Here is a 25,646-nt window from a genome sequence, read left to right as displayed (position 1 = left end):
AATAAACAAGGCTGCACAATTTCACAAGACACTGTGAAATTTAATTATTTAACTTTTCCTATTTATAAAACAGACTAGAAAACATGGGGGGAACAATAATGTAATATTTATTCAATAGTTAAGGCAAAAGTATTGAGTATTGAATAAATTATATTATATTATTGTCCCCCCCATATTTTTTGTCTCTTTTATAAATAAGAACCGAAAATTTGTTGAAGAAAGGTAAATAGTTATATTTCACTGTGTCTGCTGGGCCCTGTTCCTTTTACCTGGCTAACTGAGTTAGCCGGATCATTTTCAGGATAACTTGACATAAGTTAGACTTTTCGGTTCCCCGAAGCAGGTTTATCTAAATCACTATGGCAACAGATCAAAAAGTTTGAACCTGCTCCAGCGCAGGTTTCAGTTCAGTTAGCTGGATAAACTGGCGACGCTCTCGCAAAGAAAATGCCAGCTCCCTTCCTCACAGATCCCATTATACCATTCTGAATTATGTTTTTGTGCTTCGTTTTTCTAGAGGGGGCTTTTGAAATGTAAAATAATAGAACTAAAATGCTGATAATAAATCATATTCAGCCTATGTATTTACTTTGTCCTAAATAATGCACGTCATAGCTATACGGCGCTCGCGAGTCACGACACACACTATGACTATGTGGTTATTTTAATAACGGAGCATTGCAAATGTGAATCCCGCTGGGATATTTTTAATGAATGAAACCTATTGGGTGTTTTTCTCTAATTCGTTTCATATTCTCCGCTGTGGATGTATTTGCTTAACGGAGCACCCGGATTGTGTTTCATTCAAGCATAAATTGAAGCGTTCTTTCTTTCAACCTCATTTTTGCTTTGATTGATTGATAGATTGAAAACTTTATTAACAGATTGCAGAATGGGTACAGTACAGTACAGCTCAATACATACAATTGTTAAGGGGATGCAGACCAGAGAAAGACTTTCGTCTTGTTTACATCAGGGTCCCCCATTGCTCTCTGGCAGTGGCAGAGCTGTTGAGCATTCTGTTAAGCAGGCTGTGATGTACAGGCACAGAGACAGCTCTGCGTAAGGAGTGTGCTTTCTTCCAACAACACAGCATGTAACCATGGGTAACCACTCCCTAAACATTCCATATAAAGCAAAGATAAACAGCACACTCAAACCTGCAACAAATTGACCGGATCTGCTTTTATTTTTCAAGGGTAATAAATCTGTAAAGAGTCAAATGCCAAAACATGTACCTTTGACTCAGAAGTGTCTGTTTTATTGAAATTATTGATATTTAGATATTTAGGTCCCTAAATTTAATGGAATTTAATAAGGAGCCTGACACCTGGGAGGAATGGGGGTATTGGCAGTGGACACCAGGGACCGCAGTGATCACTAACTGAGATAGAGGTAAGATTGCTGAAACTTGACAAGAAATATCCCTTTAAAGACTCATGTAACTAAATGTATTAAAGATAAATGTATATAGATTTAAAGACACATGCAACTAAATGTAATACAGATACATTTAAAGTCACATGCAACTAAATGTAATAAATAGTACATTTAAATACACATGCAAGATACATGTACCTACATACTGTACATTTAAAAGCACATGACCAGAATGTACTAAAGATACATTTATCCTCTCCTAAAGAGTATATTATCATCATATACAATGAAACATAACATCGATCTTAACCGCTCTCAAATCACGTAACAAGTCTTCCCTCCTCTGCGGTATCATTTAATCTACCTGTTTCTATGGCTAATGATAATGTACCTCAGTGTAATTATGCACAAAGGGATCTCTTATTTTCGATAGATGTTGCATAGCATATGGTTCTGAATTATAGTCATTCTTAATGAGACAATCTGTTATTAATTATGGTTTATACCATACGTCAACAGAATTCTTTCTGAATACACAGGGAGAGAGAGAGAGAGAGAGAGAGAGAGAGAGAGAGAGAATTATTGCTGCTAGGGTAATCTTGTAAAAGAATAAAAGAAGACTTAACTCTCTCTTCTTCTCCTGTATTGTGTCCAAGGTTATTCAGAAGTTTTAGACTGAACCGTGTCAACTAATCCGTGACAGAATCCACATCTCCCATCAGATTAATTGAAAACAGTGATTGTTGGTGTTGGGGGCTTAGAAGCAAGTGTTGCAGACAACTCACAGTTTAAAGCCAAATCAATAGAGCTTGCTGAGTTAAATTAGGCTGCAACACTCTCAAAGCAGTTAATGACAAATCCCACCAACCATGGAGATAGAATGGGTCAATAGCTCAAACAAGGTGGATAGGCCTACAATTATGTTGCCTTGCACATGAACAAAGCCACATGGCCACATGGCTCGACACTCAAAAGACTCTCGGTATCTTTGTAATAACACAACTTTTTTAATAGAATCAATACCTGTCCAAAGGCCAGGTACAATTTCTCACCCCTGTTCCTCGTACCTGGCTAACTCAGAGTTAGCCGGATAATTTTCAGCATAGCTTGACTTAAACCAGACCCTTCCATTCCCTGATGTCGGATTGTCTAAATCACCATGGCAACATATCAAAAAGTTTGAACCCGGTCGAGGGCAGGGTTTAGTTCAGTTAGCTCGATAACCTGCATGGCCACACCCTCGCAAAGAAATGCAGCTCCCTTCCTGAAATAATTCTCACAGTCTAGATCCCATTATACCATTCTGAATTATGTTTGTGTGCTTCGTTTTTCTAGAGGGGGCTTTTGAAATGTAAAATAATATACCTAAAATGCTGATAATAAATCATATTCAGCCTATAGATTTACTTTGTCCTAAATAATGCACGTCATAGTTATACGGATACGGCGCTCGCGAGTCACAACACATACTAAGTGGTTATTTTAATAATGCGGAGCATTGCAAATGTGAATCCCGTGGGGATGTTTTTAATGAATGAAACCTATCTGGCGTTTGGCTCTAATTAGTTTCATATTCTTCGCTGTTGATGTATTTGCTTAACGGAGCACTCGGATTGTGTTTCATTCAAGCATAAATTGAAGCGCCTTTATGCGTTGTGCCGTCTGCTGGCAGTAGGCTTAATGGAATGAATAATCGAATGAGATCTATTGCCAGCGAAAATAATTAGTTCAACTCTTTAAGAATAAGTAGATACACACAAGCCCAAAGAGTATCTAATTGATACGAATTAATAGATACTTATGAGGAATGAGGATATCTGTACTGTATGTGCTCGGCTTAGGTATCATGTACTTTATATATAAACAAAGTTTTCAAGGCGCGACCCCCGAAATAACGGTGTCAGAGAGGCTTGGAGGGAGGCTCTGATTAGTTTCATATTCTTCGCTGTTGATGTATTTGCTTAACGGAACGCTTGGATTGTGTTTCATGCCGGGTCTTTATGCGTGGACTGTGGATTATGAATTACGAGGAATCTGAATCTGTGGATTGTTGAATTGTATCACTGTCACTCTCACGTTATTGTGATATTGTAACTGGGATTAAAATGTCTGATGAGATGCGCTGTTTGACGGATTTGAGAAATTGAATGAGCCGTTGACGTTTTGACGAATGAATTTGAGAAAATGCATTTATCTGTTCAAGCACTGTTATCTGATGATGAACATGAGGTGTCACTGGTATAAACCAAAGGTTAATCAATTCAATGCATGTATATGGATGATGTCCGAAGCAGATTAAAACCTGATTAATAGTGAAACTGTATAGCCTCCCTCCAAGCCTCTCTGACAGCGTTATTTCGGGGGTCGCGCCTTGAAAACTTTGTTTATATATAAAGTGCATGATACCTAAGCCGAGCGCATACAGTACAGATATCCTCATAAGTATCTATTAATTCGTATCAATTAGATACTCTTTGGGCTTGTTTGTATCTACTTATTCTGAAACAGTTGAACTAATTATTTTCGCTAGCAATAGATCTCATTCGATTATTCATTCCATTAAGCCTACTGCCAGCAGGCACATTTAAATTAATATAATCTGATTGATTGGGGTAATGAGGGACTTAACATTAGCCTATAGATTATGCATTTAACTTGTCTGCGAGTGTGACGGATCATATTGGTCTGCGTTGTGTTGTTGTTAAATGTTAATGTCCCGAGGGGGAGTCGAACAGGGGAGCTCCCGCGCCGCGGGCGACGACACAGGCCGCTGCACTAAGAAGTGGATCCACTCCTAACTACCGTACCTATGCATCTGTTAACCCTGTTATGAGGAAGTGAGTTTAACTTACCAGCCCGTAATGCCACAGTCACTTGTCAACACCCCTGTTTCTGTGACTGTGGATAGACTCACGGGCTTCCCCGTTACACTCACCTCCCTAAACTCACGCCCCTCAGGACATCCGGGTCACGGCACCACTGTGACGGATCATATTGGTCTGCGTTGTGTTGTTGTTAAATGTTAATGTCCCGAGGGGGAGTCGAACAGGGGAGCTCCCGCGCCGCGGGCGACGACACAGGCTGCTGCACTAAGAAGTGGATCCACTCCTAACTACCGTACCTATGCGTCTGTTAACCCTGTTATGAGGAAGTGAGTTTAACTTACCAGCCCGTAATGCCACAGTCACTTGTCAACACCCCTGTTTCTGTGACTGTGGATAGACTCACAGGCTTCCCCGTTACACTAGGCTATTGAGCCGTACTGTATTGTACCCATTCTGCAATCTGTTAATAAAGTTTTCAATCAATCAATCAATCAATCAATCAATCAATGCCGTTAGAAAATCAGGATTTCTGCGATCGACACCTGCTGTCTTTTCAGGTGAGGCGGCTGCGCGCAATTATCCTGAGTATCAAGTCTGGTTCGAATTAACAAGACTGAATCAGTGTTCGAGGAACAGGGAAAGCCTGGATTCAAACATCGGGTTAATTTAATCTGGATAATGGGACTTTTGATCGACTTAGTTGAACCAGGTACGGGGAATAGGGCCCAGAGGGTATGAGATCCAGCCTGTTTATTTATTTATTTATCTTTTTGAATACATTTCTTTTTTTGCATTGCTGAATAGATTATTAGCATTACATTAGTATTATGTATAGTTCTGAGGTGTGTTGTGTTTTTGTGGCCAGGGTTATGTGAGGCTGTGACGACGCCCCAGACAGACAGTCATGAAGTGATCTATGACGACGTGCCCAGGGAGGACACACTCTCCCCGGATGAAGGTCAGTACATTGGAGGATGAGTCAGGGACCACGGCCTGCTCTGTCTGGAGACAGGGGTGGGGATCAGTAGAGAATGTTTTTGTTTATATATGTTTTTGTCATATTTGCTCAAAGCAGGACAAGATGAAAAATATAATAGAAGTAAATAGGTGTATAATGTTTATCATGGCTCCATTCTGGAGGCTTCCCCCATCTGTTGCTTTTGTTTGATCTGCACAATAATGCATAAACAAAAGACTTTAGGTTTAATTTTGAGAACTGAATATTGACCATATTCACACGGCGGCCACGTTGCTCTTATTTCATGCTCAGGATGGGATTCCTAAGTACATGACATGAGAGCAAAATGACCGCTGTGTGAATATGGTTGATTGAAAGCTATATAGAGCTATTGCGGTAGAATTCTAAGATGGAATTCTGAGAAAACATTCAAAAAAATTAGAGTTGAGCTGTTGAGCCAATATCAATGTCTGCAATCTGTGTGTGTGTGTGTGTGTGTGTGTGTGTGTGTGTGTGTGTGTGTGTGTGTGTGTGTGTGTGTGTGTGTGTGTGTGTGTGTGTGTCTGTGTGTGTGTGTGTGTGTCTTAGTCTTAGGGGATATGATCTATGAAGATGTCCACAGAGATGGTGGATCCCTGGATGCAGACAATGGCTGGAGCTCCAGTGAATTTGAGAGCTATGACGACCAGTCTGACAACGAGAGCAAGCTACCAACACGGAACAAGGTAGTGTTTTTTTATTATCTTTGATGTGTGTGTGTGCGCGTGCGTGCAAACTGTGCATGTGCACATCTCTGAACATGTGCATATACTGTGTGTGTGTGTGTGTGTGTGTGTGTGTGTGTGTGTGTGTGTGTGTGTGTGTGTGTGTGTGTGTGTGCATGCGTGCGTGTGCGTATGTTTGTGTACGTGCGCGCATGTATGTGTGGTTCGCCGCAGCTCTGTTCCCAGTACATGAAAACATCAAATATACCATTAATTAAAATAGAATTTTTCATCTCCGCTCCTTGCACCGCAGTTGTCTTTATTAATGTACAGAACTGGAACAAGACTATAAAGTACATGAAAAATACATTTGAGCTGCCTAGGTTGTATAGTCTCTTTGTGTGATGCGAGTAAACAAGAAGCCTTTCTGCTTGAAAGGCATCGGAAGCCTCCACCTGCAGTCTGCCAAGGATGCTGTTTGTCACTGAGCCTTTGCCAGTCCACACTGTGTTCCCCTTCCACATGAGGGCAGTGTGTGCTCAGTCACATTACACCGCATCCCCCCCGCCGCTCAGCAGGCTCTGCCGTGGTACAGGAAGAATTAAAAATGATTATAATAATAATAATAATAATAATAATAATAATAATAATAATAATAATAATAATAATAATAATAATAATAATAATAATAATAATAATAATAATAATAATAATAATAATAATAATAATAATAATAATAATAATAATAATAATAATAATAATAATAATAATAATAATAATAATAATAATAATAATAATAATAATAATAATAATAATAATAGTGATAATAACAACAACAACACCAAGAACAACAACAGTGATAGTAATCATAATTAGTGCTGTTATAGATAAAAACATTTTTTTACTAATTAATCTCACAATTTTCTGTATTTAATCTAGATTAATCTAGATTAAAAATAGCATTTTTCTACTTAAGACCGAAGCTTGTAACAGATATTTACTTGAGTAAAATCATGGAATTAATGTAAAATCAACACAAAGAAAGTATATTTAGATTCAAAGACTATTTTAATAGCTTTCTTTGAATACAGTTTCTCTCCTGTGAAATACAAATGTTCAACAAAATCTCAGCTAGACCGCTTTCTTATATCCGAAGTTCCGAACAAGCAAATATACTGCTGAAAGTTCAGAACGTTGAAGATTTTTCACTCCATAGATTAATCTAGATTAATTTATTTGAATGCTTTAAATAATTTTAATTAATCTCCAAAGTTAAAGCATTAATTTTGACAGCCCTAATAATAATATTTTTGCTGAGTTGAATTATTATCAATGCATCGATTTACAACACCTGCCTTTACACATTTATTATTGAAATTGCACGGATACGGATGCCACTCTGTTGTAATGTCGCAGTATCCTCAGTCAAATTGATGTTATCGGAATAAAAAGGGACGACAGAGGAGACGAGGGAGGCGTTGGCGAGGTAATAACTGCAGGAGAATGTGTGGAAATCCCCCTCAGCACCTCTGCATGTCTGCCCCCTGCTGCCTGCATCCCCCCTTTTATAAATCAGCGCTATTAGTCTCAGCCAGCATTACCCTTTGACCGAAGCAAATGCTCTAAGCTTCTGCTCTCCATCCTTGTGATTAATCCCCGGTGTTGCCTTGCTTGTGTTTGCCTTGATCACTTCCCCCTCCATCTTCTCTGCTCTCCCTGTCTCTTTCATCTCCCTTTCACATTCTCTCACTCCCCTCTGGCCCTACCTCGTGGTTCTAACGTGACCCGCCCGCCGCACCTGTCCCCCCGTTTCCGAACCGACCTGTAGTACTCCCCTGACGTGCGACGGCTGAAGGAGCGTTGTGCGAGGACCAAGCGAGAGCTGGCCACACGGCTGGCTGGCAAACACAACTATGACATCAAGGTATATGGCTATAGCAGCAAGAACATCACCGCTTAATCACACTGTTGCTGATGAAATCAGATGGTATCCAGGGGGAAGGGATGAGAGTCACCCGGCATGCATGGCAATTAACTGACCCTGTATCTTCCTTCTCCCCCTAATGTCTCCCAACTTCCCTCTGGACTGTGGCTCTCCATGGAGCCTCCTCCGCCTCTCTCACTCTCTCCACTTGGGTTTATTATGGAGACATGTTTATGGGACACATGAATTATTGAATGATATTCCGCCTATTTACTTCCATAATAAACACCACGCCGCCACGCCACTTGGTCGCAATTAATGACCTAGTTTCCCCGAAGTGCCGAAGTGGCATAATTTAAAAACACTAGCATCGAGGGTGTATTCTGGGTCAGCAGAGTCTGGTTGCAGGGCCTGTGTGATGCTGAGGGTGGGGTTTGTGGTCCGAGCCCCCAGTTCTTCCACGTTGAACACAGCTACACTGCTCCCCCCCCCCCCTCTCTCTCTCTCTCTCTCTCTCTCTCTCTCTCTCTCTCTTGTCTGTCTGTCTCCATGATCTGCGTTGATTAAAGGCTGTTGAGAGTGACCTACAGGGAGGTGCAGATGGTGGGATCCCTGGCTTGATGAGCCCAACCAGAGCCACATCTCTCCAGCTCTCCCTGGATGACCAGGGGAGTAGGTTCCTGAACACTCCCCATGGACTAACAGCCTCTGCGTGTCTCCTTGTTGGTCTCAACCAGGTACAGCAACTCATGAAGGCCGCGAAGAGCGGAACCAAGGATGGACTGGAGAAGACCAAGATAGCCGTCATGCGAAGAGTCTCCTTCTTGCACAGGAAAGATCACTCAGGTAACGTGGCGACGTTTGGACAGACATGGTACTGTAGCCCGCTGGCATTTCGTGGGTGAAAGTTAGACTTGATTCAGTTATATGTATTCACTTGATTCAGTTATGTGTATTCACTTGATTCAGTTATATGTATTCACTTGATTCAGTTATATGTATTCACTTGATTCAGGTATGTGTATTCACTTGATTCAGTTATGTGTATTCACTTGATTCAGGTATGTGTATTCACTTGATTCAGTTATGTGTATTCACTTGATTCAGTTATGTGTATTCACTTGATTCAGGTATGTGTATTCACTTGATTCAGTTATGTGTATTCACTTGATTCAGTTATGTGTATTCACTTGATTAAGTTATGCATGTTGGTCACAAACAGAGTTTCAAAGGAAGTTTGCATATATTTCATATGCAAGCTGAGCCAAAGTAATGTTGAAAAGCAGATAGAGGAGACAAGTCTCCCATTTTTCCCTTTCAAATCCCAGCTTGAAAGAAGAAAGTGTTGTAAAAAAAAATAAAAACTGAAAATCAGATTCTAAATATTTCAAATGGAACAGCCGGTATAAGTCGAGCCATTGTGGTCAAGGGAAGCGTTTGATGTGTGCGAGAGAGGGAGATGGATAAAGAGAGACGTCACTGAGGCTGCACCGGCCGGGCTCCACAATGGGGAGAGATTACCATCCATTAATGGAGCGTTGAGCAGCTCCGTAAACTACAGATAACGGACCCACGCCTTCAAACAAAATCTCTACACCATCACAAAAGAGGTAAAAAGGCCAGTGATGCTATTTTTAGATGTTGATCAGAGGGAATCTGCGCAGCATTATGCATTTTATTTCCTTTTTACTGAGACTCCTCTATGCCAAAGTCTTTAATTTGGAAGAGTGCTGGCTTCTAGCATCTCTGTCTTCGGGGGTGAAGAGGGGATTCTTTTTTTTCTTTTTTTTTTACGTCTTTGTACTCAGAGAAGTGAGGCTGTTTGAATGTGTTTTCCAGACACCCTTGTCTCTGTGCTTCTTTTATTGCTTCCGAGGTACAGTATTGTTTTGGAACTTCTTTCTTTTTCCCTGAGACTCCACTATCTCTCTCTCTCTCTCTCTCTCTCTCTCTCTCTCTCTCTCTCTCTCTCTCTCTCTCTCTCTCTCTCTCTCTCTCTCTCTCTCTCTCCTCTCTCTCCTCTCTCTCTCTCTCTCTCTCTTCTCTTTCTCTCTCATCTCTTTCTCTTTCTCAGAATACAGATCCCTTTATATTTTAGAGGTAATGAACTCAGAGTGTCGCAGTGTGTCTCCATTTTCAGCGGCAGATCTGAGGGTTGCCTGTATCTCTCTCCTTCCTTCCCTCCCTCCCTCCCTATCCCCTCCCTCCCTCTCCCCTCCCCCCTCCACCCCTCCCTCTCCCCTCTCCTTCCCTCCCTCCCTGTCTCTCCCTCTCTCTCCCTTCCTCTCTCTCTCCCTTCCTCTCCCTCTCCCTTCCTGCCCTTCCCTCCATCCGCCCCTCTTTCTGCAGAGGCTCTAGAGGATGATGCAGGGTACCTGGATGTAGCCATGTCAGAGGTCAAACATCCCCCCGCACAGCTGAGCCCCATGCCAGAAGGTCTGACCAGCCAGCAGGTGTGTGTGTGTGTGTGTGTGTGTGTGTGTGTGTGTATCTGCATGTGTACCTGCATCGGCCTCTGTACAAAATGTAATCAAAGACTTGTTTGCAAAGACAAATTTATTTTTTCCTCTTGGTATTCCTATCTAACATTAAAAATCTCCACCAGCAGGGAGTTATAATGACTTACAGGTTTTAGATTGAGCAAACAGGAGTCGTTTACCCCCAAACATCGACTCAATTACAGCCGAGATGAATATCTCCTTCACATCCCCCTACGCTCAGGGATGTGATGCGTTTACAGATTTTTGGCACCAGAACAGTGTTATGTATGAGTACTGTGTGGCGAGCCTTTGCAGTGTGCTCAGCCATAAGACCCACTCATTATTAGCCTATTAGAGGAGCTGTTTCGACCCTCTCACTCTATGCCAGTCATTATAGTGTTGTTACATTGATATCTTTAGTCTCGCCACTGAAGCTGTGCACTTCCTCATCGATTTTAACTTTTCACGGGACAATGTATTTGTCACTTGGGCCTGCAGTAATCTGCGGTAATGGGTCTCTTTGTTGCAGTGATGCAGGGAGAGGGTTAATTCCTGCTCCTGATTTTGCTAATTTCCTACAGCTCTTCCGACCTGCTACCATCAGCAGCCTGTGTGTGTTTAATCAGAGGAGAGAGAATGAATGTCTGCAGTGTCTACTACTGCCTTAGAGTAGACACCCACCCCACCTGACCCCACCACCACCAACAACCTCGCCAATAGATTGTGAAGGGGGTGTGGTCTCAGGGACGACCAGCCTTTCAAGTACTATAATTTATGTAAATAGCTGTTTTCCAGCCTCTGCTAACATTGGAATAACTAGTGAATGTCCCTGACAACAGGATTGTTAGATTCTAATTAACTTTCAAGACGTGAGAGGAAATTACATGGGTGTGTTTGTGGATGTCCTCACAGACAAATTATCAGGAATGACAGAGCACTAAACCCGTCTCAAAACAGTATTTTAAGGTTATTGTTACTTTACTAATAATGGTTTTGCTTGTTTGTGTTTCCTCAGTTTTCCAAGTCGATGGTGCTTGATGTGTACAGTGATTATGTGAACAACTTCACAAATGCCATGGCTCTCATTAAAAAGGCGTGCATGTCCAAACCAGCCTTCTTAGAATTCTTGAAGGTAAGCTTCACAATATGTTATTCAAACGTGATATTTTAGTCTTGCATTGTTTAGGGAATCTTCAGTTTGGCCTTTGGTCCATTCCGTTTTCTCTCTTGCATTCAGGTCAGCCTAACCTTTTGCACCAGTTCTGTTCAAGGAATTAGAATGGAACATTCTGCTACAGGCACTGGCAGTAGCACTCCTTTATCCAAACTATTGTATTCTTGCACAATCGTAGCGGGCATGGCCAACCGCATTTCACTGTATGACCTGGTATGTATATGATAAATAAACTCTTGAATATTGAAACATCCATCCCATCAAGTATTTGATTGAAGGGGGACAACAGACGACAGAATGAAATAATGTAACCTTTGAAGATACCTACTGTATAACCAATTTGTGGTTTATACTGCAACCACATTATTGTGTAATGTAATGTAATGTAATGTAATGTAATGTAATGTAATGTAATGTAATGTAAGAGCAATGTACTGTAGGAAAGAAACTAACATGTGTTAGTGTTTATGTTGTCATTTGTTCCTGTAATAACTACCATATTTAATAAAATTTTATTACATTTCAAACCTTTATTTAAACTCGAAAGGCAACTGAGGTTTCCCTCATTTACAGTCACGTCGAGTGTACATACAGAGGTAAGCTAAAAAAGGCATGCAAAATCATAAGACAAGTAAGGATAACAATACATTTAAATGTGTACAACTTGATTGACAAAGGTTGGAGATCAAGGTTTTAAACTCAGAGGGGAGAATCTCAAGCTTTAAAGACTGTTGGAGTTCATTCCATAAGCTAGGGGCATCATAGCAAAATGCAGATTTACCCTGTTCCGAGCAAATTCGAGGGACCTTAAGGACCAGCCAGTCACTAGAACGGGTTCCATAGGTAGCAAAATTCCATTCCAATAATGATGTAGTATAAGGAGGTAGCTTACCAATAAGGGCCTTAAAAATGAACAAATACCAGTGTTTTTTGCACCTCTCCATCAGCGAGGACCAACCAACCTTCTCATAAAGGACACAGTGATGACGTATATATCATTAGTGATGAATCTGAGGGCAGAGTGATATACAGAGTCCAAGGATTTAAGGGTTGAGGCCACAGCATGCCTATAAATTACATCACCATAGTCCAGGACTGATAAAAAAACTGCTTTGACAACTCTCTTTCTACTAATCAAAGGAAAGGCAGTCGTAAGTTGGACAGACTGATGATACATACATAAATAAATAAATAAATAAGAACTAAACTGAATCGCAAGGATATAGCTATAGTGGAATAGAATGGACACATTTACATTCTGCTCTCAGCACACTCTATTCCTTTCATGTAGGCTATATATTTAATAATATATTATAAATCTATAGTTTATTAGCAACGACGCACTAATAATAGTACATTGTATTGTACTGTATAATGACATTACATTTGAATCTAATCTCATTTTGATCAGTCGCAAATGGCTTCCGCACTACCTGTTGAATACACAACCCAGATGCACACGATCCTTCATGCCCTCATAAGGAGCTGGCGGGCGTTTCTGTATGCAATTTCAGGTGTGCGAGAGCGCGCTTTCAGTTTAAGAATGAGTGACGTCCTTCATTCATTTGCGTCAATTTTGGCATGATCGCAACTGAGGAATCCGGGGAGGACTATCGTAGGTTTCCTCTTACAAATTTTTTACGGGGTTATTTACGAGGAAACTTACGAGAATGTTAGTCAATGAGGTCCGTTGTCCACATGGAATTTAAATGTAAATTTCTCATTGAGCCACACACCCAGATATTTATATTCAGTGATTCTCTCAATGCTAAAACCACTTACGGTAGTAGATATGTGTAAACATATGCAATGTTTCTGGCTCTAGACACTCTGAGTTTATTACCTCTAAAATATGAAGGGATCTGTACTCGAATGAGAGAAAGAGATGAGAGAGAAAGAGAGAGAGAGAGAGTGGAGTCTTAGGGCAAAGGAAAGAAGTTCCAAAAAAATACTGTACCTCGGAAGCAATACATTTTGTTTTACTAGCATTAAGAACCCATTTATGCTTAATAAGAACTTCCTGGAGGGTATTAAAGGAAAGTTGTAAGTTCTCAATGGCCAATTGTACAGAGTCAGCAATACAATACAAGACAGTATAATCTTCATACAGATGGGCTTGACAACCATTCAGCGAAGACACAATAATGATTAATATAAATAGTGAAGAGGACAGGACCTATAATTGAACCCTGTGGCACACCTTTAGTTATTGATAAAAATGTTGATTGGGCATAACCTGACTTTACACACTGACTTCTCCCTGATAAAGAATCTTGGAACCAATCACATTTCTATCCAAACCAATAGTAGCTAATCTTAATCTTAGAGTAAATGGTGATCAACTGTATCAAAAGCTTTTGGCAGATCAATAAAGAGGGCAGCACAGTGTTTCATCGGGTCTAAAGCTGATATTATGTCATTAGTAACTAAAGATATGGCTGATAATATGCTATGATTGGCTCTGAACCCTGATTGGTGTGGGCTTAGTACAGAGTGATTTGAGAGAAAGGACTTAAGTTGATTATTAAGACTCTAAGACTTTCGCTAAGCAGGGTAACTTGGAGATAGGACGGTAGTTATTTAAATCATCTCTAACACCACCTTTATGTAACGGGATCACATGGGCAGATTTCCAGACACTAGGAAATCTTCCTGTTGAGATAGAAAGATAAAAAATATGCATCAACTGCTCTGTAATTAAAGGAACAGCCAGTTTTAGAAAAAAAAATTCCAAATGATCCTCACCAGTAGAGAGTCCTGGGATCTATGGATTGGAGAGTGTCTAATACTTCATTGTGTGAAAGGAGACTAATGGGGAATTGAGGGGTGTGATCCACGGAACAATGGGTCTCATTCCCGAACGGATTTACGACAAAAAATTTCCTCTTAGGCAGATTTCTGCCCATTTAAGACATATTAGGGCTGGTAGCGCAATTCCCCACACTTATGATTGATTGACTAATTGAAAATTGTATTAACTTTACAGACTGTGTTCTCATAGTGATTCCTTCATGTCAACGCTACAGACCTCCTTGGAATTAATTACTTAATCATAATTAAAATAAATATGACAATATTTGTACGATAAGAAATTACGCATTTGATGTCGGAAAAATAAATAGTATGGATTCATCTGATCACAGGGCAGTTGGATTAACCATATCTCAACCAGCTATTTTGGACAAATGTATAATTACTTTAATTGCTCAGATATTCAAACACAATTATGCAATTATTGTGAAATGATTGAAAATAATAATTATTTAATGCCTTCTGTGGAATTTGTATTTCTTATTTGTTACATATCTGTTTTAATGGTATACAATGGGACAGACCTTTGTTTGATATAAACCTGCATTCCTTCGAATATATCATTAATCAAATAAACGTATAATATTATTGAAATACACTATATAGCCTATACATCAACACTGAAATGACAGTGGATAAATAAATAAGAACTAAAGCTAATCGGTGGAAATAGACTGCATTAATATTCCATAACAAGTCTTGTGTGCGCCAGTATGGCCTACGTGTCTAATGGGTGAACAGTATAGGCTTAATATATTCTGGTTGCTTGTTTCATTGGGATTTAGTGGATGCTATATGTGTGTGCTCTGCCCTGCCCTGCGTACAGTATAGGTACAGTCTGTATGTATGCGGACTGTGCCTGTACTGTACGTAGGGCGGAGCATGTGTGTGGTGTCTGCTGGGCAAGTCATTAATGGAATGATGAGCCTATACTGTGTTCATTCATTACGCCGTAGGCTATATATATATTATGTAAACAAGACAAACGTCTTTCTCTGGTCTGCATCCCCTTAACAATTGTGTGTATTGAGCCATACTGTATTGTACCCATTCTGCAATCTGTTAAATAAGGTTTTCATTCATTCATCCATATACAGTACTGCGCGCTGCGGCAGGTGTACCACGAGCTGTACTATATATGATGCCAATACATTAATCTAATCTAAGACTCGCAAGGCACTTCCACCTTTCCATTTTCACGCAGCTGCGTCACTAGTTGTCTTACAAGGAGCTCTGGAGGCGTTGTTTTGAATGCAAATGACCTAGACAGGAACGCGCGTTTGAGTTTAAGACATGGTGTCATTCCCCAAGCAGATGTCACAGGTGCGACCGTTTGAGCCACTTAAGACATATTACCAGCACGTTGGGGACTTGTGAACTTGTCATTGATTCTGTGTCAGTCGGTTCCAAGATAAGTCTTCCAAGACAACTCTTTGGAACATTTTGGGGAATGAGACCCAATGTCTATATCATTAAGATCAACAGGAAGAAATAAGTCTGATATATTCTCTATAAAACTGGTTCCCAGCAACTGCAAAGTGTTTATTAAATGCAAGACAAATTTAGTTTTGACTAGGAATAACACAATCGTCAACACTAATATGAGCGGGTAGTGAATTAGAGGTCTGTGAATTAGCTGTGGTACATCTGTTTCTGAGCTGTTTAAAGTGTCTAGCACGTGACCAGGCCTTCTTTTGAAGGCGGACATGATCGCCATGTCAGTTTAATCAAATGGAAAACTATGTGATTGGAACTGGGGCGGTATCCGCTTGTCCTTCCTCATTTATGGAAAATAGCCCACGCATTTCATATTTAGAATATTCTCATGTGGCGGTCAGGTGGCATAGCGGAGATTGCGTTCGTCACCAACACCGGAGACGCTGGATTCGCCTGTTCGAATCCAGCTCACAGCTCCGGCGTTGTCACCAGCTTGGCTGGCCGTTCACACTAATACAATTGGCTGTATTAGAGGGTGGGAAAGCTGGCGGGGTGGGTCCGGGTCGTTGTAAACAGCGACTCCTACAGTTCGGTCGGGGCGCCTGCTCAGCGCGGATAGGATCTAAGGGGGTAGTGTGATCCTTCCACACGTTACACCCTCTCAGTGAGAGTCCGCGCTGCCAGGTGAAAAGAAGCGGTTGATTGGCTAGACGTGTGTCGGAGGAAGCACGTGACGTGATAGCCTCCACTCTCCCAGACCGACTGTGGGGGGTAAGTGCGCAGCGACCAGGAAGGGGATTGGGAATTGGCATAACGACTAACATTGGGATGGGAGAAAATCAGAGAAAAAAGGAGGGGAAAAAAAAGAATTCTTATGTATGAATAATTCGCTATATGATAGACTTCAGAAATTAAATCTTAAACATGGGACACTTTAAATTCATAGACGAGACGTGAGCATTTTTTTAAGATTCGTTTCCGACTTGTTCTGCTCTATAAAGCTGATTTTGTTTTCAGAACATCACACCAATATTAGATTAGATTAAACGTTATTGTCAGAGAACAACAAAATCATATGGGCTGCCTATTAGTCTACAGGCTGCATAAAAATAACACACCTGATTTAGCAGGGGAAGGTGGGGTGTGCACAAATGCCTGCTGTTCTACACTCTTAACAAAAAGGGTGCTAAATAGCACTAAAAGTGGTTATTTGGCTGTAATCATCTACAGGCTGCCTAAAAGATTATATATAGAAATTATTATAAAACTTAATACTGTAAATATTTGTTTGTATCAGTTTAGTATAAATGTGATGCTTTGAAGGCACAACAATTGCATTTCCAATGAATATTAGGTTAGAAAATACATTTGCTGGATTTAACGTGTCTTCCTTTAATATAATGTTAATTTGTTAATTTGATTACATCTGTTCCCATCTTGTATTGTACAATAATTGTTGCAAAAAAATATAAAAAAATTCAAAAAAGACATTTCTAAAATAAATAATAAGAATGACTTGCGGTATAAACCACGCCCATTTCCGAATCCGAATCCTGATCGTTTTGTTGGTTGAACAGATACAGATACAGATAATGACATCTCCGCACACCCCTCAGTATTATGAACTTCTTACTCTGCCAACAAACTCCTCTCCAGAGGGACAATAGGGAGGTGTAGTGGTTACGTCATTGCTGTTTTTTGTGTTCCAATGCAATGTATTTCCCCATTGCCCATTTCTAAATCGTCTCGTTTAAAACAAATAAAGCATTAACATTTGCATGGTGTACCTTTCTGTGCTTATTCATCCACAATCTATAGCTCAACATGAAAATATTTGCAATTAATAAAAAAAAAATAAAAAACTGCTTAAACAATAATGTTAGTGATAGAAGGGAACTAATTTTGTGCAAAAATGGAAAGCTTTCAAATGTCCATGCGGCAGAATTGTTACAATAGCAGATAATCCATTTTCCCAATGATGAATCCCTATACAGGTGGAACAACCAGTGACGTCAGACTACACCTCCCTATAGATGAGGTTCTAATGTAGTTCCCAATGCTTCTTGATAGACTTTTTAATAAGATTATGCTGCCTAGCAACATATTACAGTTCTAGTAAGTAAGCAGAGTTTTGTATATTGCATAGAAACATAAAAGCCATTATATTCTCACAGTCACACAGGTTCCTGGATATGGTTTGTGAAAAGAAAGCATATTGTGAGTATTCACACAGTTCACCATATCTAGCTTTTGTTATTGTACTGGCAACTACAATTGTAAATGTGTCCAATGGTTTTCCAGTTTTACATGGACCATATTCATATGGCGGCCATTTCGCTCTGTTGTGGGAACAGGGTGGAAATAAATCCCAACTTGAATATGACATACAAGCAAAATGGCCACTGTGTGAATATGGTCAATGGTGGCATCAGCATGGCACAGATCTGTCTAGTTTGGGATTAAATGAGTTCTCTGAGTTCTGACCTCCACCCACACAGAAGCATTTACACCCACACCTCTACTTTAATACTTTCCAGCAGGCCCTCATTTTTAATCACATATTCACCCACACAGAACTCTACACACCACTTACAGGGTATTCCTTCTATTTGCTTGTAGCTCCTCTGAAAGATAAAATGACATGGAACAAGATTAGATGAGAATGATGTGAGATGAGTTGAGATGAAATTATGTGACATGAGGTAAGACGATACAAGACAAGGTGATGTGAGAGAGGATGCGATGATGTGAGAGAAGATGATGTGATGTGAGATGAGATGATGTGAGATTATATGTTGTGAGAGGAGATGATGTGAGAGGAAATTATGTGAGATGATATGATGTGAGAGGAGAGGAGATGATGTGAGAAGAGATGATCTGAGAGGAGATTACTGTATGTGAGATGAGATGGTGTGAGAGGAGATGAGATGATGTTATGTGAGAAGAGATGATCTGAGGACGTGATGTGAGATGAGATGATGTGCGATTATATGTTGTGAGAGGAGATGATGTGAGAGGAAATGATGTGAGACAAGATGATGTGATATGAGAGGAGATGATGTGAGATGAGATGATGTGATGTGAGAGGAGCGGAGATGATGTGAGATGAGATGATGTGATGTCAGAATAGATGATGTGAGAGGAAATTATTTGAGATGTGATATGAGAGGAGATGATGTGAGATGAGATGATGTGATATGAGAGGAGGTGATGTGAGATGAGAGGAGGTGATGTGAGATGAGATGATGTGATATGAGAGGAGGTGATGTGAGATGAGATCATATAATGTGAGAGGAGATGAGATGATGTGATGTGAGAATATATTATCTGAGAGGAGATGATGTGAGATGATGTGATGTGAGAATATATGATCTGAGAGGAGATGATGTGAGGAGATTCATGGTGTGATGTGAGAAGAGATTATGTGATGTGAGAATAGATTATCTGAGAGGAAATTATGTGAGAGGAGATGAGATTATCTGAGAGGAGATGGTGTGAGAGGAGATTCATTCAAACCTTTATTTATTCTCGAAAAGACACGTTATACATTAGCAGAGCCAATGTCCCACACTTTTAAGGTATGAGCAGGATAAACACCTTCTTTGTTGGTAAATCTATTCCATCATTTCCGACCTACAACTCTATTGTGTAGACGTCTTGATCAAGTACAAACAATGTTGATAATGCGTTATAAATAATGTATAACTAATTTGTAAATGTTATACAAATATAGTTATAAATGATTTAATAATAATTTACGAATGTGTATATAAATGGTTTGTTCATGATTAGTTCATTATCTACAAATACCTTATAAATGTCTTATAACTGAGTGTTATTATAAAGTGTTACAGAATTATCTTTATTTTCCCTTGGGGAATAGTTGTCAACAGTACTACATTTCCCCAAGGGGATCAATAAAGGAATATCTTATCTTATCTTTACTACACATGCTGGTTAGAAAAAAACATAAAAAGGCAAATTAGAACATAAAACTAAAATAAATATATAATATAATATAATGAAGGGATACAATATAGAAAGTAAGAGGAATACATCTTCCTCTCTGTGTTCCCTGTACCAAATACTGATCTAACATTGTTGTTGTTCTTGGTTTTCCAGAAGAAGCAGGCATCCAGTGTTGACCGCATCACGCTGTATGGCCTGATGGTGAAGCCCATTCAACGATTCCCTCAGTTCATCCTACTGTTGCAGGTAAAAGCACCAGCCACTTGATATGTTTTTAATTTTATTTATTGATTTATTTATCTTACATATTTTTATTTGAACTTTAACATATTTCCCCCCAACATAAAACCTACCACTTGATATGTCTTAATTGGTCTTATTCCAGCATCATCACATGATTCAGTAGGTCCAACAGTATATGCATTACATTGCAAAGCTGTTGACCCCTATGAACCATTTCCAAAATGAAAGTAAAAAATTCACGTACGGTTCCAGCAATTGACTTTCTTCTTGACTTCAAATCTGTGTACAGTATGCAAAGATTTTAATTTGAACTTGGCTTTCTCCAGCTGCAGTGGTTCATTTCATCACTCAGTAGGCATTGATTATCCATGAATTCAAAAGAGAAGTTATGAATGTGAATATATATTTTTTCTTGCCTAAAACTTGGCACTCCAAGGAGGAAGTGTGTGCATTAAATCATACATTACAGGGCACAAAGCTCAAAGCCCTGAGGCATAGCTGAAATGTATATCCGGAGAAAGCAAGTCCATTCTACCACCGGGCGACAACTGCTCACATAAAACACACATATCTTCACTATACTATATGTAGGACTCCAATAGAATGTTTACCCGTCGTACCAGAATGAAGGTTATCCTATAACCCTAGTTATATGAATATGGCGAGCGCACTGCTCTATTGGAACTGTCCCTTTAATCATATGCTATCATGAAAACGTTCAACCACTTGCACGCACCTACACCTGCCTGGCCACGCCCACATCCGCTCACATATAAGCGGGGCCATGGCCATACTACCAGCTCCTTCCCCAGTCTTTCACCGCCGAAACGGAAGACACATGGGGTCCTCAGTGAGTCAGAGCAGAGCGCTCGCCATATTCATATAACTAGGGTTATAGGATAACCTTCGTTATATTTCATTATGGCTTTACGCTCTGCTCTATTGGAACACAAGAGTGGAGCAGAGCGGAGAACCCGCTGAGGTCCCATACAACCATCAGAATCCGGGGAGGGTCCGGTGAGGGACGGGAGGGAGACCGGACCCGACTGTGCGAAGAGGGAACAGTACCTCAAATGCACAGGGTGAGCAGATCGTGGGACTTACCTTTGTTTAGAAGGGCCCGCGACTACTCGGTTGCGCATCCCGCATGCCACCAGGGAACGGACGTGAAGCAAAAAACCCACGTCACAGCCCCCAACATCGCAGGGTCGGGTTCAAAAAGCCCAGACCCTGTGGCAAGGCCGTAGCAGTGGGGCGCAGAGGAGGCCCCAGCCCCAGGCCGCGTGTATGCTTTCCGCAACAGAGTTCGGTTTCCGGGTTCCTCTGATTGGCCGCGACCCCCACGTGACGCTGCCGCTCTGCTGTGTGTTGTGTTGCAGCGCGCGGCAGAAGTCCCTGCCTTCCTCAATTTATACGCATGGAAGTATTGATTGCGCCGTAACGAATAATTTAAAAAAGATACCGTTAACTGGAATATGTTGTGCCTTTACACATATGTTGGATTATGTAATTGGTTTGTCATGACAAACAAATTAAATATCGCATCGCCGGCTGTCTCTGGCTTGCTCCAGCGGACACCAGAGCTCAGCCAGCGGCGAGAATATGCTGCTGCGAGCGGCATGGCTGAGCTCTGGTGTCCGGATATGCGAAAAAACTTGCCACCCGCTATTTTTTATCTTTACCCTTAAGCAAAGAAAAAATATCAGACTGAAGAGAGGGACTCAAAAAATCCTTGGTTTACATGCTACATATGTACAACTCTGTAAGTTAACAATAGCACACCAGTTGCGGACTCAAATGCTACGTTTTATCCTAAAACGTATTTACATGAAACACACAACCCTCATCGTACAGCGAAGCCGCCAAGTTCACTTTTACCACGTAAGAAAGAACACTGGCTTAGGTAGAGAGAAAGGACATAAGCCCTTGGCTACGTGCTAGAAATACAGGCCTTGCAAGTTATACACAACAGCAACCAAAGCAAATTTGAGAGAAATTTGCACAAACTCCCAAGCAAGAACGCGACCCTAGCATTTTTTGCTGTGGGTTTATATTGCACATGTCGTATCCCCCAAAATACAGTGAAGTAAACACACGTTTTGTTAAACAAAAAACAGTCCCCCTTTGGGAGGGACCCTTTATGTTATTAACCAAAATCATTTTGGGGGGGGGGGGGCAGAAGGGGTAATGTGTCCTACCTGTACCCCCCGGGTCGCAGGACGACTGGCAGCAACAATGGTGGTCTCCCCATTGACGAGGCCTCTTGCTGGCGGGGCCAGTAGTGGCGACGGCTGGAGTCCTGCTCCGGCGTTTCGCCATATCCTGCAGCCGGCCGTGGTGCAGGCTGACGACATCTTCTGCCAGAGATGACACCGAATCAGAGTGTCCAGGGCCCGCTATCTCCCCGCGGCTATCGCCAACTGTTAGCTACAGGCTAACTGCTAGCTACAGGCTAACGGCTAGCTACTGAAGCTGCGTAAGGTGGAGTGCAGGCCCGGTCACTCCAGATAGCCAACTGCCTAGCCCAAAGAAAGGGCAGACAACGCTCGCCTCCCTCACAGGACGGCGTTGCCAGAGATACAGTGGCGTCGGCAGCGGAGCCCCGTTTGTACGGGCCACTGCCGCCCTAAGCTCGGGGACAAAAAACACGCAACTCCCTTGCGTACTTTCCTCCGTCTCGCTCGCATCCATCGCGGCGGGGGGCTGAACCCACTTTCTCTTTCTGATAGGCGGGGGCCAACGTCCAGTGCGGATGGCAGTAGGGCATCCTGTCTCGGAGGTGGGACTTGAACCCAGACTCGGAGTACGGGGCTCCCAGGAAAACAAAGCACACTCTGCCCGAGGGGAGAGAGCTCTGTCTTTGTGGGGCGTCAAACAAGAACTCCCCGCCCCCTCCATGTAATCCTAATTGTCCATCGGACGCTACAGGCTACCGGCTAGCTACAAGCTAACGGCTAGCTACAGGCTAATGGCTAGCCATAGGCCAACGGTTAGCTACCGGCTAATGGTTAGCTACAGGCTAACGGCCAGCTACTGTAGCTTTATCGGACGCAATGGAGAGGTAACGGAGGAATCCTCGCCTGGAGCCGGCTGTTCTGCGGGGCCGTATGCCTGAGCAGCCGACCCCGCACAACTGACACATCTGTTTAGACCATCCGCTCACCGCCAATTGACATGAGCAAGCAGAGGCGGAGAGCCCGCGCCGCAAGACACCACCCACCAGAGAGACCGTCGGACTAGCCGACTGCCTCCCGCGGCAATAGTATCCAGCTGCACAGCCGGAGAGCAACGCTGGCGGGGGAACTGCCCAGCGACGCGCACTCCCCTCTGGGCGCCGCTGAGGCTCACCTGCCTGCCACAAACGTGGAGCAGGAAAGCCCCACCACGCCCCGAATGTGAAGCGCCGGTGGAGGTTAGAATAATGTCAACACAGCTCCTATAACTAACTAACTACTTCAGCACGGATCTGAAGAGGTGCCCTGCACGTACTTCCAGGTGGTGAAAGTAGGGAAGGAGCTGGTAGTATGGCCATGGCCCCACTTATATGTGAGCAGATGTGGGCGTGGCCAGGCAGGTGTAGGTGTGTGCAAGTGGTTGAAAGTTTTCATGATAGCATATGATTAAAGGGACAGTTCCAATATAGCAGAGCGTAAAGCCATATGAAATATAACTGAATGTTTTGAACTGACTGCTGAATATCCCTTCACTGTATCTTCCGGGCTCTCAGGACATGCTGAAGAACACACCTAAGCGTCACGTTGACCGGTTGCCCCTGCAGCTGGCTCTGACAGAGCTGGAGATGCTGGCTGAGAAGCTCAATGAGCAGAAACGCATAGCGGACCAGATTGCAGAGACTCAGCAACTAGCGCGCAGTGTCAGTGATCGGCTGCTCAGTAAGGTGACTGGAGATGCAGTACGCATTATGTGACTCCCTAAAAACCTGGTATATCATGTGTAATCCCAACCCTAACCTTTAACCCTAACCTTTAACCCTCATTGGACCTCACTGTGCATTATGCGGTACATGAGTTACTTGGTTTTTAGTGAATCCTGTGCACATAAGCTCATGCAAGTGCTCACATGCACTCACTCACTCTCACTCACACACACACACACACGCACGCACGCACGCACGCACACACACACACACACACACACACACACACACACACACACACACACACACACACACACACACACACACACACACACCACACACCACACACACACACACACACACACACACACACACACACACACACACACACACACACACACACACACACACACACTGTTGACGCTGGGAGGCTTTTAGGGGGCCATTTAATTTTTACTCTCCTCCGCCTCTTGAGGGAGCTATACTGTTCTGTGGCCATAAAGCTGGAGTCATGTTAAACTAATGACCCCCCCCCCCCCCCACACACACACACCTCTGCCATATGAGAGATAGCCATATGCCATCACAGATTGGCCAGATAGTGTGCTCCATTCCACAAAATGCACTCATTCATAGAAATGGACACATCGCAGAGAAATTCATTATTCCAAAAAATATATATATTTAGTTTCTATCGAACTAGCATAACCACATCAACGTAGAAGCCAGGATCTAAGCTGCATATTTGGGATTCTTTTTTTCACATCCCCTTTGCTGTTTTGGCGTCACCTCGATTGTGATGAATCCAGCTTAGAAGATTGTTGTAGAATACATCAAACTGCATGTATTGATTTGGGCCGTCATAAAACAGGCTGGAGGAAAGCAATAAAAAACCCTCCCTGCTACATTTCTCCCTGCCAAACATAAGGGCGATAGGAATTCATAGAGTGTATCACATACTGTGGCATAAATTGCATGTTATTGGATTTTTTTTTACTGTAAGTGTGTAATGCAGCAAAGTGTGTGTGTGTGTGTGTGTGTGTGTGTGTGTGTGTGTGTGTGTGTGTGTGTGTGTGTGTGTGTGTGTGTGTGTGTGTGTGTGTGTGTGAGAGAGAGAGGGAGAGAGAGAGAATGAGAATGTATGTGTGTACTGTATGTGTAAGAGTGTCTATGGATAGTGTGTGTGTGTGTGTGTGTGTGTGTGTGTGTGTGTGTGTGTGTGTGTGTGTGTGTGTGTGTGTGTGTGTGTGTGTGTGTGTGTGTGTGTGTGTGTGTGTGTGTGTGTGTGTGTGCGCGAGTATGTGTTGTGAGCATGTGTTAAATGACCTTCAGAGTCCTGGATGTGTTGCAAATCCCTGAAGAGCCATCCATTCCGCCAGTGTTAGCACTGGCCTCTGTGTCCGCTGACCTCCTGAGGATTGGTCCTTTGTGATGCTGCCACCTTAGACTCAAAGCCGATTGCCGTGTCCTTTGCAGCAGCTGAACTCGGAGCAGGGGGCGCTGGTCCTTTGCGAGACGCTGATTGAGACGGTGTATGGTGAGCGAGGGCAGGTGTTGAAGTCCAAGGAGCGAAAGGTCTTCCTTTTCGATGACGTGCTGATCTGTGCCAATATAAATGTCAAGTAAGTGTCCGTGGTTCAACCGGCGCCGTTTTTTTTACGGGCGTAGTATCGAAACGTTTTGGCTACGGCTACAACGGCATAAAGCTGGCGGGATTTCTTTTGGCAAAATGATTAAACGAAGAGACAGAGTAGCCACCAGGCAGCACGAGGCTCAAAGATAAAGCTCTAGGATTTGCGAGGATATTTTGGCAAACTTCAACATGCTGAGAAATAGCTACGAGGCATTGTGAGCACTATCTGGA

General features: G+C 42.1%; 1 protein-coding gene across 1 annotated transcript in view; it reads left to right on the top strand.

Moving 5' to 3' along the window:
- Nucleotides 1–25,646, top strand: part of arhgef10la (Rho guanine nucleotide exchange factor (GEF) 10-like a) — a 356,918-nt gene that overhangs the window by 38,975 nt on the left and 292,297 nt on the right. The window contains exons 5-13 of the mRNA XM_084315714.1: nt 5,071–5,163; nt 5,752–5,888; nt 7,696–7,791; nt 8,529–8,637; nt 10,141–10,244; nt 11,287–11,403; nt 19,816–19,908; nt 23,633–23,803; nt 25,259–25,404. Coding sequence (XP_084171840.1) covers nt 5,071–5,163; nt 5,752–5,888; nt 7,696–7,791; nt 8,529–8,637; nt 10,141–10,244; nt 11,287–11,403; nt 19,816–19,908; nt 23,633–23,803; nt 25,259–25,404 — 1,066 coding nt within the window. The remainder of the gene's footprint in view (nt 1–5,070; nt 5,164–5,751; nt 5,889–7,695; nt 7,792–8,528; nt 8,638–10,140; nt 10,245–11,286; nt 11,404–19,815; nt 19,909–23,632; nt 23,804–25,258; nt 25,405–25,646) is intronic.

This window comes from Notolepis coatsorum (assembly GCF_963971535.1).
Source record: "Notolepis coatsorum genome assembly, chromosome: 6".
Classification (NCBI taxonomy): domain Eukaryota; kingdom Metazoa; phylum Chordata; class Actinopteri; order Aulopiformes; family Paralepididae; genus Notolepis; species Notolepis coatsorum.
Note: the sequence above shows the minus strand (reverse complement) of the source record. Positions and strands in the feature narration are given on the sequence as shown.